Source organism: Aulostomus chinensis, chromosome 17, assembly GCF_037954235.1.
Source record: "Aulostomus chinensis isolate RoL2024-O1b breed Wild chromosome 17, RoL_Achi_v1.0, whole genome shotgun sequence".
NCBI classification, from domain to species: domain Eukaryota; kingdom Metazoa; phylum Chordata; class Actinopteri; order Syngnathiformes; family Aulostomidae; genus Aulostomus; species Aulostomus chinensis.
This window is the reverse complement of record NC_141336.1, coordinates 20262294-20280802: the sequence shown is the minus strand read 5'-3', so window position 1 is coordinate 20280802 and position 18509 is coordinate 20262294. Positions and strand designations below refer to the sequence as shown.

At 42.7% G+C, this 18509-nt stretch overlaps 1 protein-coding gene across 2 annotated transcripts in view; it reads right to left on the bottom strand.

The window, feature by feature from the left end:
• The window catches only part of LOC147246706 (formin), a 52076-nt gene that overhangs the window by 23596 nt on the left and 9971 nt on the right, over positions 1–18509 (bottom strand). Inside the window, exons 3-8 of one of the 2 annotated variants that reach the window (XM_086183420.1) lie at positions 18034–18200; positions 13606–13726; positions 12158–12219; positions 9752–10458; positions 6588–6729; positions 30–117 (exon numbers count right to left, since the gene is read on the bottom strand). In XM_086183420.1, coding sequence (XP_086039546.1) covers positions 30–117; positions 6588–6729; positions 9752–10458; positions 12158–12219; positions 13606–13726; positions 18034–18200 — 1287 coding nt within the window. Of the gene's footprint in view, positions 1–29; positions 118–6587; positions 6730–9751; positions 10459–12157; positions 12220–13605; positions 13727–13845; positions 15928–18033; positions 18201–18509 lie in introns of those variants that run through there. The other variant, XM_086183421.1, reaches the window with a different exon arrangement.

Genomic DNA, 18509 nt, shown 5'->3' with positions numbered 1-18509 from the left:
AATCATGCAGAGGAGACCCTCAGACTCACCTTGCTGAATGTCCTTCATTTCCAGATGCAAGCTGGAGATGAGGATGCCAACGGCTTGTGAACGCTTCCCATCCAGCAGCTTGATTATCTGGAAAAACAGAAACGAAATTGACATTGTTTATCTGAAAAATATGTTTTTGTGGTGTTCAGGGTGAACCAAGAAAAAATATTTTGTATAATAATCAGTCAATCCATCAATCAATCAGATTGCTTTTTCATACAAACACGATATAGCAACAGACACAATAAAAACAGGCACCGCAGAAAATCTACCTGCAATTAGGAAACACTTGATGCAGGATAAGAAAGAATAAAACTGATAATAATGAATAATAAAAATCCATCCATCCATCCCTTTTCTTCCGCTTATTCCTGTTAAGGGTTGTGGGAGGTGGAGCCTAACCCAGCAGCTACAGGCAAGAGGCGGGGTTCACCCTGGTCAGCTCACCAGTCCATCGCAGGACCAACACACAGAGACAGACAACCATTCACACTCACAGTCACACCTACAGTCAATTTAGATTATCAATCAGCCTCGTCCCCTCTCGATGTCTTTAGACTGTGGGAGGAAGCCAGAGTACCAGAGAGAACCCACGCAGGAACAGGGAGAACATGGAGACTCCACACAGAAAGATCCCGAGCCTTCTTCCCGGAACCTTCTTGCTGTGAGGCGACAGTGCTAACCACTGCACCACCGTGCCACCCGAATAATAATAATAAAAAAATGATCAATAAAAAAACAAAACAAAAAGGAAGTTGTATTTCAGTGAGGAACTAATTGATCGGTTGATTGTAGGTCATGATACAAACCAGAATTCAATGTCAGGACGTCGATTGCCAGCCTCAATTTGACACAGAATGGAGCTGATGGCTGAAGTTTTCTTGGTTTTCAGTTTTCAGTCATGCTGTCAACCCATTCAAATTTCTTCCAAACGTCATCATGTTTAAGTCCACACAACCTGAAATTGGAACTTCTTTCGATACTTTGTCAGTTGGATTTTAATATAACTTTAGGTGCAGTTTATCTATTTTTAAAAAACTATTCATTGAACAGTTGAGCAAAGGCAAATAATTTTACATAGAAGCCAAATGTCTACACTTTTTTGATTTCATGTTCTTATCTGCTAAAGAGGCTGAGAAAAAAAGGTTTTAGTGGACATTGACAAGTCAGTTTTCTTTGACATTTTTCCAGAATACCCTCAAGTTTCATTAGGTCGTGTTAAAAAAACAGCCGTCCAATAGGTTTTTCTCTGTGTTTTAGGTCTAAATTAATTTAAATGACACCAAACTTAGTAATAAATGAGTTTGTTTAAAGGGTAACAAACAATTATGATTATTTACACCATGTAGTCTGATGTTGGATTTGGAATTTCCGCTAATATTACGGATAATAATTTGACAGATCTAATTTAAACTGTAAACAAGAATCTTCACTTCATATTATGCCTCAGATCGGAAAAAAAAACAACTTACATTCATCATGAATTCTATTGGTCAGGCAATAACAAAGATGGTGAAAAATAAAGGGTTCTGCAATGAAAGGAGCTGTGGAAAAAAAAAATCACTTAAGTCGCTATAACGGGTAGATGAGTGGGGGTGGGGGGCAGATGATAGATGATGAGTAGGACAGAGTGCATGAAGCTCCAGTTAGTCTAGGTAGCCTGGGAATCATCTACATTGACCCAAATGACCAGACTAATCAACACACATTGTCATAAACCACCACTGTGACGCACAAAACTAGGAAATGCACGCACACATACACACACACACACACACACACATTGCCAGGACACACTTTGTCAAGTTACATCAGTGAGGGCGCAAAGTTAAGCAGAAAAATACCTGCTCCAGTTTGCCGCGGAACATGTGTGAAATATAATCAAAAAATATCAAGTCGCAGTGAAAGTACAAAGGAAAAAGTGGCACCATTAAAGGACAGTCTAGAAGAGCAAGGCAGAGAGAAGCAGGGCTTTTATAACAAACTATAAATTCACAGGATTTTTATTTGTGCCTACACATGGTCACAATTACTTATGACTGAATTAGCCATAAAGCCAGAAAGAGTTTTGGCAAGGTAAAGCCCTGCTCTAAAAGTTAATGTGTCAGGCTTCTTCATTAGGTATTATGGCGTTGTCGGCTACTGGGCTGTCCAGTGGGAGCTGGAGAGCAGAAGCCTTAGAAGTGGGTATTGCATTACAGGGCGTTAGTGGGTGCCATGCTGCTTCCAGCTATATTACCTGGATCACCGGGGATCTCCCACTCTGGGGACTTGAGACGGCTGAGTACCAGGCTTTCCCAACACCTCTAATTAACCATTTTGGACGGGCCACACTAAAAGCAGCCCAGGAACCCTTCGCTCTCACTGTGGCTGCAGAACTTGCCAATTAGCCTAAACAGTTAACTTAATGAGAAAAGACAACTGATGCTGGACGCTTGGTTTCAGGCACACAAACAAGCCCTGCGATGCTGATGCTGAGACAGGTAGACAGCAACAGCTAACTGCTCCCTCCTGTGGACAAAAACAGAACTGTGAGGCTTTACTCTACTGTGGAAATAACACAGACAGGTCCAAGAGGAGGAAGAGAGGAGAGAAAAAGTGAGTCGGCTAAGAAAATAAATAAAATGATGGAAGGAGACACAGGGAGTGTTGGCTGTTTGAGCTGAAGCAGGTGGCTGATGTTACTGACGGTGGGCAGGGTGAGGCAGGTTCAGAGCCAAGCAGATAGTTTAAACAGCCACGTCCGAGCAGCCAGCCTGCTCCGCCGTGACTGTCTGACTATCTGTCTGTAATCACCCGGGCAGATGTTACAATAACAACTGGATCAAGACGTCCCATCAATAACCACTTACAATACACTCAACAACCCCAGTCTCACCCAGCAATGTTAATCTTACACCCACTCTCCAACGTCATAGCCAAAGCTTCAACTATGTCTTTAATAAACGCACTATGATTGCTCATAAGTCATTCTCATACGTCAGTTAAGGCTGCTGTTTGTGTAAGGAGACCTGCAAAGTATGAAGTTAGTTGCATTTACAAAAATTTAAATTGTAGAAACTGATCTGTACTTCTGAACACATGCAAAGCTGATTTCTTCCATCTCTATCCATCATTCAATCAAGATAACACCAATATGCCCCCCCCCCCCCCCCCCAACCCTATAGGTGGGCTCATTGCCTGCTCCAGCCTGTGGAGTGAAGCCACATGCCTGCAATTATACCCCGGTCCAGTCCGGTCCGGTCTGCTCTGGTCTGCTTGGGCAGGAGAGCTTTCACCCATGTCATCTCCTCTGCTTTGATATGCTAATTGTCAGAGAGAGAAGGGCTACAGAGTAAACAAGAGCTTTGATTTTTCTGTGGCACACATGATAAAGATTAACTCACTCATGTAGGCATCAGCTACATCCCCCAACTTTTAACTTTTGGCGTGTGGGGTTGTTGGAAAATGGGGAAGTGGATCATATGCATAATGTACACACACATTCCATTCCCTCCCACTCATCTCCTCTCACTCTGCAGAGCCCTGGGCTGTGGCGTTAGCATGATCTGGCAACACTTTCTGAGCAAGTGCATAATGACTGAGGACATGCTATCATCACACACATGCACCCAAACACACATATGTATGCATGTAGATGCGTAGATAAACAAGGTATGCACACAAACAGACACAATCAGTGCTGAAACACACACTGGCTCACACAGATACGACGAAGGTTCAACAGAAACATTACAAGTGTGTGTGTAGATGCTGATGCGGGAAGGTGGGCTGCACGAGTATCCCTCAATCCTCAGAGTAGGCACAAATATTAGATTTCTGAAGTGTAGAACGAGGCGAATGTAAAAAAGAAGAAGAAGAAGAAGAAGAAATGTCAAAGTTGTAATAGTGTTATAATGAATTTCAATAAATCTTGTCAATCTAAAAAAAAATTATTTATTATTATTTATCAAATTATTTATTAATTATTTATTTTAATAATTAAAGGGAAAGCCAAAGATTTTGACTTAGTCGTGATAAAGTGTAGTTTGGAACTAAATTGTGACCAAATAACATTGACGCAACATTGAAATTAATTTCACATCAATTGGAGCCAAATGTCCAATTGGAGCACGAGAAGTGAGACCATGTGACATCTCTGCTGCATCACGCACAACAACACAACAAGCTGTCTCAAGCGCAGTTATACACAAGTCTCCTGCAGCAACTGCAGTGAACGGTGGCAGCACGCCTGGAAGTTGAGAGATATCTATTATCAATGAAGTAACAGCTTTTAATTTCTTAGAGAAAAAGTACAACTGGTACAAGTATGTAAAAGGCACCTGATACTACCTAAAACCTGGTTTCATCTCAGGGACTGAGTGACTTTTGAGCCTACACAATTTCACAGTCCGATCTGTCACTTTTCCCCCGTTCAGTCGACCTCTGCAATCCAATTTTCCTTAGCGGAGTAGCAACTAGTCTTCAACCCCATTTTTATCCCTTCAGCCTCACCCTCCCTCTCTTTATTCTATGTCTTCTCCCCCCCAGTGCCCTCTTTCCCATCCCCTAACCAGCTGAACTTCTTGGACGCGATCATCAGCTAGTGATTCAGATGATTTCTCTCCTTTTAACGCGAAGTGTAAACTTTCAGCGATAGAAAAATTATTGAGTAAACAAGTTTCCAGTAAGTTTGACTCCTAAGTGGGCTGAAAACAACCATGTGTTTCATTTATTCACTGTTTGATCTGAGAGTTGGACTGTGAATGTTCTAGCTGTCTCCAAACACAGACCTTGAGATTAAATATTAAACTTCTTTATTTTCATAGTGGTGATTCTTTTTTAATGTACAATATTTCAAATTAAGATAATAAATGTCCTCCTCTAATTTTAGGACTAAAGTATCAGTTTGAACATCACCGATGGTACACTAAGATGTGTGGAAAGAAAACGGTGCTGCTTTTATCCCTTTTCTGACCTCATGTATTTAACCTGAGCAAACAATCTTAAGTCTTTTCCCCTCATTTTAACATGGTAACGTTTCTCTCCTCTCATGTAACTGCTATGTGGTACTCTAGCAATTTTTAAATTAACAGAAATGCATTCTCTGTTTTACCGCTTGTATCAGACCAGGCTGCTGCAGCGCGGCAAACCTACATATCCTGCTTTAAAGGGGACTAAATATTCCTTTCTATAATTTCTGTTATATCCATAATGTTACACGGCCAGCCATTACATAATGAGGTAAACATATGTTCAAAAATCCAAGGGGGCAAAAAGCTCAAGCTTCAAAACCGTTCTGGACATTCGGTTTGAAATAGCTCTACTTTGGTGTTGAGCTCATCACAGATGTCTTTATATGGTCATCTGCACTTTGAACAGCACATCCAGAGAGTACAGGGATTCAAAGTTCAATGTGTCTCTGAAGTTTGAGGTGCTGCCCCTCCGCTGGCTTCTGGAAATTGGCCAATCGGAAGAAGGAGGGTGGAAAGAGACAAAAAAAAGGCTTATTTTAAGAAAGGATGGAGGGCGCGCATTAAGGGCCAGTGTGAAATCATGTAAAGCAATTCTAGTAGAGTCCCAAAATAAAATATTGCATTGGAAATTATCATAATAAGTCATAAAAAGCCTAAATGCTACGTAGACAGATTTTTTTTTTTTTTGGATTGATATAAACTTGTTTCAACAGCATTTCCATTAGTGGTATCAAACCTCTTCCAAGCTGATGTAAGCCCAGACAGGAGACAGTTGGCAGGATTTGTGTCTGGATGTGGCTGTCTGAGTTGGATCAAATGTTGGACATTTTGCTCCTTTCAAGTGACCAGACTAGATGGAGTGATCTGAGGATGGAGACCAAGGACAGAGGAAGACACATGCGCGCGCGTGCGCGCGCACACGCACACGCACGCACACACACACACACACACACACACACACACACACACACACACACACACACTCTGTGGCCCAATGGACTTGAGTGGAGCCTTGACAAATTGATCAGAACAGGGGATGTGTATGGATTTAGTGGGGACAGTCTGCTCGGACGCCACAGTCATGACCATGAAGCAGCCAGAATGCTGACAAGGTGCTGGCTGTAGCAGAGGTGCAGAGTTGCAGCATTTGACATCAACAAGTGCATCTTTGGTGGGTAAAAACAAAATCTGTGCATCTACATTCTCCTAATTTTCCTTTCTGAGTGTAAGTCTAAAACCTTGCACTGACGGCAAAACAACAGTTTTGATGCCATACTACACTACACTACACTCCCACACAGTAAGATTACCCCCAAAAACACACATAAGGGAGTCAACTCACAAACTGATAGCATGTGTTTGCCAAAAGCTATACAACTGCAGGCAGCAGTCTGGAGGAGGACCCGACTCTTTCTTTGATTTATGATCAAACATGACAGCAGACAGGAGCCTCCATTAAGAAAGCAGGATAAGAAAGCATACAAATAAGACCCTCAGGTGGCTGCAGTAAGATAAATGTTGATGACGACCACCATCACTGTGAGGGAAAATGGAGGCGGGGAGAAGACAAATCCCACTTGGAGGGAGAGGGAGTAAGAATACCTTCTTAGTTTTGGCTTTCTTCTCATAGGTATCTGACAGAGGTTTCTTCTTTGGCTGCAGGGTGTTCTTGGAGAAAAGATCTTCAAACTCCTTGGTGTTGAGGATATCAGGCTCCTCCAAAGAACCCCAGAGAGTGTTGTTGCTGGAAGAAAAGGTGGAGATTTAGTCTGTGGTATATCTTTGAAGTACTTCGACATAAATCTCAACATAAATCCACGCATCCCATGTGCAGTAGATTTATATCACAGTCATGATATCAGTGGCTCAGAGTTGACTTCCAGGGAAGGATAGAAACTTCTAGGTTTATTCTGAGTGCTAAGCAAATTGTGACTTCCATTTGTGGAAGCTTATTTGATGTTTATTAAAACCTGCCCACTGTTTTCCATTTTGCTGTCCCATCAAAACTTGGCAAGAATTACCCCTAAACCAGATTGCTTGAAAAAGCTCTGTTTACGTGCTAGTTGATAAAAATAACAAGCTTGTTTCTGTAATTAAGGATCATTTCCAGCAGATGAACCAGAAGACAGAGGACAACGTTGCCTCTGAGAAGTTGCTGAGTAACATGGAAAAAACAAACAGAGGCCAAAACAAGAACAAGAGCTGTCTAAAGTCAAGACGACATTAAGGAATCTGTTGTTACCAACACATACACTTTTGTGTCCACCAAAACTCAACACGTGTCTCCACTTTCCCCCAAACTCTGTTCATCAAACAGACATCGGGAGACATACAAAACTAGAAAGCACTCAGAGAGAGTAGACTTCTGCCAAGGGAAACTCTCAACACTTTCATAGTCAGGACCCAATTAAGGCCAAAAAGCAGAAATGAGTGGACCCTCGCACATCCGTTTCATAGGTGGAGAGGCTGGTGAAAGCTGATATAACCCATGAAGGAGCAGACAAATGTTGGTCATAAAGAACCCATAATATGATGCTGTCATTTTGATGTAAATCAAATGATGTTTGTTACATCGGGCTCACTTCCAGTAACCGCGAGATTGTGTTGTGACTACGACCTATATCCAGCTAGTAGATGTGTCCTCAGTCTGGGACTCATCAAACATGTCATGTTGGTTAAGATATGACTACGTGGAATCCAGTTACTACAGTTTCATATTTTGCGGTGAAACTGGCCGCCTCGCTATGGCAACACCGTAAAACAAAAACTCACAGTCTTCGCAGGAACCCCTCATCAAGTTCTTAAGTTGTTTTTGACCAAATTTGAGAAGTATCTGGTCTCAACCCACATGGAGGAGAACATCAAAGTGAAAAAAAACATGCCATTCCGTTGCCACCTTATGGTGCTATGACTAATCTGCCCCAAAATTGAAATGGGTTCCTCTGTGGCCCATTCTACAACCCTTTACCAGGTCGGGGAAAATTGGATCTCACAGCTTTTGCATAATCCTGCTGACAAAGGGCCCTCAAAAATATAACCTCTTTGGCAGAGGTAAAAATGTATTCAAAGAGAGATTTTTGTAGGAACATCATCTCTAATGCCCTGCACATGCTGAATTACTGGTGTAGCCTTTTCCTATTTTCACACACTTTAGTTGTTCTAGTAGGTCACAGTTTAATAACTGACATGTCAATCACCCTGCTGAGTCGAGGCCCATTTATAATTTGAAAGAAAACCTGGACAGGGCATCCTAACACCAGCGCTGGTAGGCTTATCGTAGCTTAAATACCAGAATGATCAACTGCACCGCCACTGACTCAATTAGGGTCAAGTAAGTCCAATTGTTTTTTTCATGCAGTTGGCTCCCTTTTACTGTGGTGAATGTATTTATCCGGGGCAGCCAAGAGGTTTTCTGCTGAGGACATAATTATACTGTCCCAAAACCCTCCTTTGATTTTACTCTCTTTTCTGAGAATTGCTGGGGGAGAAAAACGTCCAACGAAGAGCCTCTGACTCTAAAATCAACAGGGCAGCACATAAGCTTGGAAAAAGAAAATGACATTCAAAACCCCCCAAATATTTCCATGCAAGACAACTTTATAATTGACAGGATTATGACTATTACTGAGTTCAAATCCCCATCACAGTGCGGTTCCCTTTTCTTTGGTAAGATTCCCAAGAAAATCTGTCCTGTATGCTGCCAGCTGCACTTTAGGCTTACATTTAGACACCTGGCAACATTTCAACCTTACACAGCTCAGACCCTCACACCATTAACAGAGATCACACAGCTGATCCAGTTATAGTTAAACATCTGACCCATTTAATGCCCCTTCACTTTCCCCTTTACGGTTGAATTTATAGCTGACATGAAACTGCTGTGGTGTAGTCAGTCAGTCCTCCACTGTTGGCCAGTGAGAGAGTGCGAACCACAACTCAGCTTCCCTCACTAATCCAGCCATGGAAATACAAGGCCATAAAGTTCGAAGCCTGGCACTCACAGGCAACAACCACAGCCACACTAAATGGGCTGGATAATCCACTTACAATTACAGAGTATCTCAATAGGGCCCTTAGATGAGTGGATGGTGGTGCAGCAAACACATCTGATATCTCTCTGGATACCAGTGCTCAGACTATTATTGGTCCCCAACAGACCCGACTCAATGAACTCTACACTTATATAGGGTAGTTGAGGCTTAAATATACTCCAATAACCTCCCAAACCAGGTTTAGATTCGTAAATAGCAATAACTTGACAAGCTAAATTTAGACTGACAATAAGCATTGTACACTCATGTAAACAAGACACACGCCTACGCATTCTAATGGTTATGACAACTGGTTTGGGTGTTCTGGTGTGAATCCTGAACCAGATACTTAAATGAAGTCCTCTAGTCCTACTGCTTTCTGAGTCTTCAGATTTGGATTAGTTCCCAAACTGGATGCAAGTAAAGAAGTGATGGCAATGCGTAGCTTTGCCGGGCAGCAGCGGCCTCTGTTGGTACCAAGTGGTGACACCCAGGAGTCAGACTCATTTTAATCTGTTCACACCAAGTGTCAGAGTTGTGACATGATCTGAAGTGTAACAGCTGATTTTCAGTTAAGAACAGAGAGGAATGGAAATATGAGGGTTTTGTTTTGAATTTTGTTGCTTCCTCTATGAAATTCCTGTACTGGTTTAGCCGGAGTTGTAGCTATGGGGCTACACTCCTACATCTGTAGACCTGTCACCAATAGAAAAAAACAAACAAACAACTTCATACTTGTTGTCTTGTATCTGTATCTTGGTCCAGTATAAAGGCTTCATGGGACAGGCCGGTTCAACAGCAGGCTTCCGTGGGGCCTTCTCCACCTGTTGAGCAAGACTGAATCCCCCAGGGGGAGGAGGAGGTGGGGGGCCACAGCCAGGAGGAGGGGGAGGAGGAGGTGGACCAGCTCCAGGTAAGCCAGGAGGGGGAGGTGGAGGTGGTGGTGGTGGTGGAGCACCTCCAGAGACTGGAGGTGGTGGAGGTGGTGGAGGTGGCGGGGGTGGCGGCGCTCCCATATTGCTAGGCAGAGGAGGAGGAGGAGGAGGAGGAGGAGGAGGAGGTGGAGGAGCGGGTGGTGGTCCAGATAAGCCTGGTGGGGGAGGTGGAGGAGGAGGAGGCGGTCCAGACGGCCCTGGGGCAGTTTCTGTTCTAACCCCCAGATTCAATCCAATATTATCCAGGTTCAGTTTTTTCTGCATGTTCTGAGCATCACCCTCAGGGCTCTTGATGAAGGTCTCTCTGTCCGTCTGGATACCCACGGTACGGCAAATTCTGGGTGTGGGGTCATCTGCAGTGGACACAGCAACATCTCGGAGCTCACCGCGCCCCTGAATCATACTGTACGCCATGTCTCTTTGCATCTTGGCGATTTTTCCCTCCAGTTGCATTATCGACACAGCATGTTCGCCTCGTACTTCGAAGATCTGGAGCTCATAATCTGCCTGAAAGAGGCCATCAAATAAATGCATAAGCCAATTTATTTCAAGTGACAATATCACACTGAATGATTAAAGTTGAATAATTCTTCCGCAAGCCTTCATAAATGTGATTTGTGAAAAAAAAGGCCAAAAAAAATCCTATCTTCCCATTAAAGTCTACCACAAATTGTGTTCAATAGCTGAGTGGAAAATAAAAAATCTGATAACTACAGTTTTCATTTGACATTTCAAACAATGACACAAATCCAACAGAGAAAACTACTGATTTGAGACAACAAGGATTATATTGTTACACATGTTCCTTATTAACTTGTGTTAGCTTAACCATAGAATTAGGCCTGTTTCTGCCCTTTCTTGTGGGATGTGGTACATGTTTCTCTGCGTCAGTATTGGTCATTGTCAAATTAAAGGCTTGGAACAGACAGACCTAGAAACCTATTCAAAGATCAGACTTTTTAAGGAAGCAGTCCATGAATCAGTCTGTACGATTCTTGTAGAGGAATGAACATTACGATGGTGTTCTTTGATACATAGTGCGTGAAATTATTGTTTGTAGAGCACAAAGTCCAATTTTTCAAACTTTAAAACACTGACATAATGAAAGTCATTGTCACTTTTGGTGTTGAAGAGCTCCTTAGTTAGCTTATCCTGGCCCTTTATGCAGTCCCTGCTGCTCTGTCTGACACATGTTGTTGAGCTCCTGTCTCTTTAAGGGTCTCCTCCCCAAAAGGCCCATTTTTCATGATTGGTTGACTACAGGAAGTCTGCCAAGGGGCAGAGTCCCTGTACTTGGCTGCACCTGGAGCAGATGACCATATGAAGACATCTATGACGAGCTGCTATCAGGTTCACATGAGTCAGAATGTTGATGACCACAGTGCTATGCTTTTGCTCCCAGGGTTCACATTTATTACTTTGATTGTATTTGGAACCAGGTCTTTGTTTAACAAACACGTTGCAACAACTATAAAATTGAGAAAAGCACAATAGGTTCCTCTATGGTTCATGGTTTGTTCTGAGTTCAAAGGTCACAAGCTAACATGTATATGTAGGTGCATTGCGCCCCCTGTGGTCTAAAGCAGAGGCCTTGAATGTGTGAGGCAGGCATCCCTGCTACCTCAGCAGAGATTCAGGAGAGGCTCATTGAATGAAGGTGAAGGAATATTACTTTTAATATTAGGGACACTGTTTTGAACACATATATTGATCAAATGTAATCATTTTGACAAGGTTCTAACCAGATTACTGACAGTCCCTCTGCAGTGCAAACACAACTATATCTGACACGCTCTACTCTTTATTTTCTGGACATTAAGTGCATAAAAGATGAAGATGACCATTAATTAGACTGATCGGCTGGCTAAGACTGACCATTCAAAATATGTGACATCTGAAAGTATCTGAGGTCAATTTTTGCAGGAGTTTACACCAGTTCAACTGCTGTGCCTGAGCGTTTCATGTTTACTTAGTGCCACCTTGTGTTCGAGACAGATTACTGCTCTGCAATAGAAATTGCAGAGTCATGAATTAATGTCACAAGTTATTTTCTTTTTCATTTGTTAGTTTATCATTTTTCCATCTGGGAATCTTAGATGTTTTGCACTATTCTGCCCTCACAGATTTACCAGGGATAATTGTCTCTGGTGCATAAAGTGTTTTTGTGAACACTGAAGTCTGAAGCGTGTCTCCTCTATTCACTTACATGCATCTGCTCCAAGTCTTCTTTACACTCTCTCTTCAGCTGCAAGAGGGCAGCCTGGTGCTCTGAAATCAGTCAGCACAACAACACTTGTACTGTATGTAAATCATTATTGTTGGTGTACTGAATTCAAATGCTTTCTCGAACTTGTCCTCTAAAAGGACAAGCATGGTAAACAGAGTAATCTGCATGTCAAGAGCAAACAAGTTGTTCCGTCATCATAGACTTAAGAGGAGACAAAATGCTACAGTGGGGTGGATCACCTTCTTTCTCTGTGCTAGAGCTATTTTTACAACTCAACCAACCAGTTTTAAATCACTTAACTGGCATGTATGAAGCGCGACACAAAACAATTAGGTGAGTGAAAGGTCACCCACATTACAATTCACCCAAACGTCCATTAAACTATACAGGTGTTTGGGAACATGTCCACAATTTGCTCTTACACACCTCAGAATTATTTTTTAACCCACTTATAGACAGCAAGCAAAGCCTGGAGGCTCTTCATAACTCCTTGCTCCATACATCTATTGTGTACTTCTTGTAACTGTCAATCATTAATCAAATAAATGCAAAGCCTGTTATTTAAGGCTCCTATAGTTTATAAAATGTTCCTGACATCTTAAATGTACTTTCACTTCGAGATGAGTTCCACCTCACTGTCACAGAGATTTCCTTGATTTGCTGTCAAACTTTGATGACTACGTTGACAATCTGACCGTTGAATTTTGGGCTCATTTCTACAATTATGAATCCTGACTCCTTATAACATTCCACATAAAAGATCTCATGAAAATGACGTTGATGATCACGAGCACAACATGACCATTATATGTAAATCCATTATGGTGATTATTTTGTTTCCACATTAAAAAAAAAGGGACAGTTGGCAACCCGTGGGGATGATTGTAGCCGTCTCTGGTTCTAACTCCAGCCTTGATCTCCTGTCGCGTCCATAGAGGTTTTGTTTTCATCATTTTCATGTGATTCAAGTTAGCAAAGTTAAGCACTCATTTTGAGAGCTCTCTTTCAGTGACTTTTGCTTTGTGTTTCTATGAGCCCACTGCCTACGCTCTTCTCTCACACAGCAAGGCAGGATAATGAAGCACAAATCCCCAGAATAATCCATACAGTTTGTGTTATTAAACTAAACCCCAGACAACAGCTGCTGCTGCACTGTTGTAATGCACTACACACTTAGAACACAAAACAGAGTATCCTTTATTCCAATTAATGTTTTTATCTCACCAACATACACAAAACACTGCAGTGCTGTGAAACACTTAACTAAAATTCTAACTTGCATTTGCACCAATAATCATCTCTGAATGATTAAAGCGGAGTCTCAACATGTCAAGGCTCAAATAGTGATTTGTACCAGCCATGAGAGGCGTGTCAGTCCAAGCTTGACTCTGCAGGAATGTTTAAAGTGACGTGCTTGAGGTTCTTACCTGCCTCGGTGTACTTGAGCCCCACCTTCTCCTGGTCATCTTTAGCTTTGGGCGGAGGCCACACAGCTTGCAGACGACCCGGAGTCCGGTCCTCACTGTCTGCAGGGGAAGTGACCTCCGTCTACGGGGGAGACAACAGAGGCATACAGCAGGGCAATGCGGTGATATTCTGAAACTGAGCATTATTTTCTCACGCACACACAGCTATAATTCAAATGATACAAGAACGTGATTACGTACATTAGCCTCAGCAGGACTTTTGACTTCCCTGCTGGGAGACTTGGACGTTCTCTCAAAAATAGACCTGAGATTTTCTTTGTCATTCTTCATCTTCTTCTTCACTGCCTCCACATCTACATTTTCTGTTTTTTCCTTTTTGAGAGTTTTGGGGCCAAAAAAGCTCCTGAAGGTTTCATAGGCCAAGTCTGAGGATTTCTTTATGTCAGATGGGGATGTGCTGATTTCTGGCGTTTTCTGTCCTGACACTTCTTCTCCATCCTCAGACTCCTTTCTTGTCTTCTGTTCAGGGTCAGCTTTCTTTTCGCCATCTGACTTTTTGTGTTCGCTGTGCTTTTCTGGGTAGAGGAGATGACTCAACTGTCCCATTACAATGCTTCTGGTTTCAGTGATGGGTTTAGTCTCTGCATGTTTTTTGACTGGAGTGGATGTCTTCTGCTCAGGAAGAAGCTTGGCTTTGTTCACTGTCTTCTTCAGGCTGAGCAGCGCCAGCTCAGCATCCTTCTCCCTCTGCTTGATCTCCGACAGTGTCTCCCTCTCATCCCCCACCGCTCCCTTCTTTAGCACACGTAAACCACTGAAGAGAGCTGGCATTTGGAAGGAAGGGGATGCTTCTCTGGACAGAGAAGAGATAGAAGCGGTAGAGGGGGATGCTGCTGCTGGAGCTGGTGTATTTGGTTCTGGTGTCTTTGGAGTAGCTGTTCCAGGCGAGGCAGGACTGGTATTTGACTGAATGTTACCTGTGGACTCCTGAGGTGCAGAGGATGGTGAATTTTTTATGTTGGAGGCATCTGACTGTTCCGCCTGGGTAGACTTACATTCCTTGGGCATTTGTGCAGAAGTATCAGATCTTTGTGTACCATCTGAGTCATCTCCCGTCTCCTTTGATGAAAAGGCCACTGCAGCATCGTGACTTGCAGCCTCCAAAGCTAAATGTCCAGAGACGATGGAGGGATCAGGCAGAGAACAATCTATGGCAGCATAATTCTCATCCTCGTCTGTCCTCACAGTTTTACACTCTATTGCACATGTTTCTACATCCTCAGCGTTGGTGTTGTCACTGGGACAACACCCACCTCCGCTCCTAGAGAGATCTGTTCCAGAGTCAAGTCTTTTGGTAGACTTGCCTGAACGTAGAAGAGATTCGATAAGAGAGTTGTCCTTAAATGTGTGTGTTCTAAACATAGGTACTTGGTTCTCTTTCTGCTTATCTTCATCACCAACGTTTCCTGTATCGTTGTCTACCTCAGCTAGCTTGGGCTCACTGGTCTTGCCTAGCTCCCCTGACAGGCTAGTGCTACTGAGGCCTGCCTCATCCTCCTCGTTTTCTGTGTCACTATATGTTTCCACCCTAGTGACCTGGACTAGATCTTGATCTTCTGAGCCTCTCTGCTCTGCTTTAACTTGGGTCTCAGACTCTTTCCATTTGTCAACAGTCTGTTTTGTTTCACAAGGAGCAGCAACACCACCGTGTAGGGAATCTGCTTTGAGCCCATTCTCTCCATTAGTAGTTTGACATTCCTCAGTGAGGGGACTCTCACCATCTGACAGATCCTTGAATGATGTAAGTACAGCAGAGGGGACAGACCTGTCACCGCTGAAGAGACTGCTAAAGACATTTAAGAATGAACTAGATGGCTTTGAATTACTTGAACTCTCCATTCTTACTCAGAAGTCACACCAACAAGATAAACTTGAACAGCTTGTTTCTTCAGCAAAGTGTCCACTGAAAATGCCTCTAAATGTTCATCTCTCCAGTTCCAGATATCAAGCTGCTCCTATTCCACCACAACTGGAACAAAAGGCCTTTGTATGCACAAATCTCCCCAGCTCCTCTTACCGTCTCCTGGAGGGTGCCAATTCTTACAATGCTGCTGTATAAATCTGTTTAGTGACACAGAAACAGGACGCATAGAGTAGTCAGTTCAGCTGTCACATAAAGACTACGACTAACTGTACATTATCAGTAGTACAGGTCAGTCTCCTCAGTGTGAGAAAGTTTCCCATGACGCTGCAAGATAAGTCAAGCTGTTCACTGGCTGCAAGCATGTCCTGTGTAATCTCCACGTGAGAACAGGAGAACAGAGTTCACCTGCCTTTCACAAAGCATTCCCACAAGCTGTATTTTCCATGTTGTTGCTGAATATCCTTCCTAAATGCTGGTGTACAGCCAGGAATCCATGACAGAACTGTTCATCCAGTAGTCCGTGGGTCTGCTTCAGTTTACAGGAAAGCCCTGTGTGCTGCTATGTGAGAAAAAAAAAATCCTCAGGTTGGAAAAAAAAGTGTCTCACTCGTCTACCCAGTCTGGGGACGCCTCCCTTCAGATCCCTCCCTTCTTGGGAGGGAACCTGTAGCACCAGGCACCACAGGTGTCTGATTACCTCTTTTAAAATGGCTGCTGAGGTGAAAGAATGAACACAGAAGGCTTGTCTGTGCTCCGGTGGGGAGTTGTAGGAGTCCCATAACCATGAACTGCACCATTAGGTATTGAACTATCGTGATACAGGGCTTTTTAGGATTAGTCCGTGAGGCTGTACTGTAGCTAGCTCTAGCTAACATGCTACTGTAAACATTAGCCAAGCACCTTGTGTGATTAGAGGAACACAGCTACGGCAAGACAGGATAGTTCACTTACCCTCACAATGATTAGGACCAATGTTTAAGAAAAGAATAAAACCTGTGTCATGAGGAGGAAGACTGAATTTAACACACTGTGTTTCCAACCAGAAAAGTTTACAAGCTAGCATTAGCTAACCTTAAAGTGTGCAAGCAAACTATCTACTTTAAGTGAGGAAAGTCTTAAAATGGGACAATAAAACTACACAGACAAACTACATCTGTGGCATTTCTATCTCATCTTGCCAGTTTATCTCAGATTAAAATATCTGATAGGTACTGGTATAATTTTTAAAAAAGGAGGGAGGAAACACTAACATTCCTATCGCTATGGTAGCCCTTAGCTACCAGAGGTCACCCTCCATGAATGCCTTCCTTCAGACTGCATGATTGAACACAAGCTGGACCCATGAGCACACTTCTGAAAACCCTTTTAAAGTGAGATTTTTCAGTGTCTTAAATCCAATTTTACAAAAACCATTGATCAAAAACTTTTAAATAACATCCTTGTCCTCATAGCATTTTTCAGCATCAGTGAGGATGTTTTCCTTTGTCTGAAAAAACAAACAAACCTGAACACACACACACACATTGCACGATGGCTTCGCAAGCTGAGGAATTAAGTTATGTAAGAGCAGTGGTATTTCACGCACACAAAATAAATCCCCCGACAGGTTGAACTAGAAAAGAGTCACCGATATGTCGCCACTGATTTAAAAGACAGTGATGTGAACTCTGTTATTAGAACAAGAATGCATCAGCTCAAAACTGGAGCTCGTGTGGTAATTTGTTACAAATATCTCACTTGACTTAAACCTTTAAGCCTGGCTTTTGTCTATAGAGCTGCTGCAGTTGGAGAACACAATACATTCACTGAAAATGGATGATAGAGGCAAATAAGCCATGCAAAGTATGTAAGATGGCTGTCACTTTCAAAACAATACATAGTCCAGTTCCCTGTAGCTACAGCTGCATCTTTGTATGGGTGTGATAAGTGATGATGTTTAGCGCCAAGGCAGGTATTGTGTGTTGAGAAAACAATGTGTGTCTTGCACTGTTCTACCATTTAAAACCACACCCAGTAGACTATCTTATTAGACACAGGAATGATTACTGTGTCAGACAGCATGTTGAAATCTGGAGTGAGTTTCAGAGACTGAAATATTCTTTCATCATTACTCAGAATCTGGGATACAGTGACACAGTTTTGTTTTGTTTTTTTAAATATGCTACTTAAATAAATAAAACCTGAAGTGAACTACTAGCTGGAGACTTGTTGTATATAAATAATATGTACCTTTTCTCAGTAACAAAGAAACTTCATCACAGAAAATATTGTTAGAAATGGTTGACGAATGAACAGGACATTTTGCTTTTTCTTCTCTGAATGAGAAAGGTTTGAGTGGAATGATCTCAGTCAGTTTTGGCTTAAGCTCACATTTTAAAGATTAGAATCCGTGACCCCTTTAATCCACTTCTAAGAATTTATAATCAGGTGGTTAAATGACTGAGTAGAAAGAAAAGCTCTGGCTGTGAACAAAGGCACTGCAAGTAACTAACGAAGGCCCTCACCGTGCCCTCAAGCTTGGGATAGTAAGGCGTGTCGCCGATGATGTCATCCTCCGGCGGTGTAATGCGCAGGAAATCCAGATGATCAGGGCGTGCAACACGGGAAAGGGGCTCCTGGGGCTCATCACCCTCCAGCATCCAAATATCATCCTGTCGCAAGAAGGAGTCCTCTAAAACACACACACACACACACACACACACACACACACACACACACACACAAACACAGGCGACCACAGAGTAATTAATGCTGTGCAAGGAATGGCAGATGGAATTATTACATCAGAGACAATGCTGCTAAATGGCGACTCGTGTTCCTGTGTGGCCTGAATGGGCAGTAGGAGTAGAACTAGATAGAAAGCAGGCATCAGAATCTTTTAGTGTCAAACAGAGAGCAAGAGAAACCCCGTTTAGGTGAAGGCTCGAGGGCACATAGCTATTTTTATCTGCACTTAGCCAGCACTGTTCCCATAGTCATC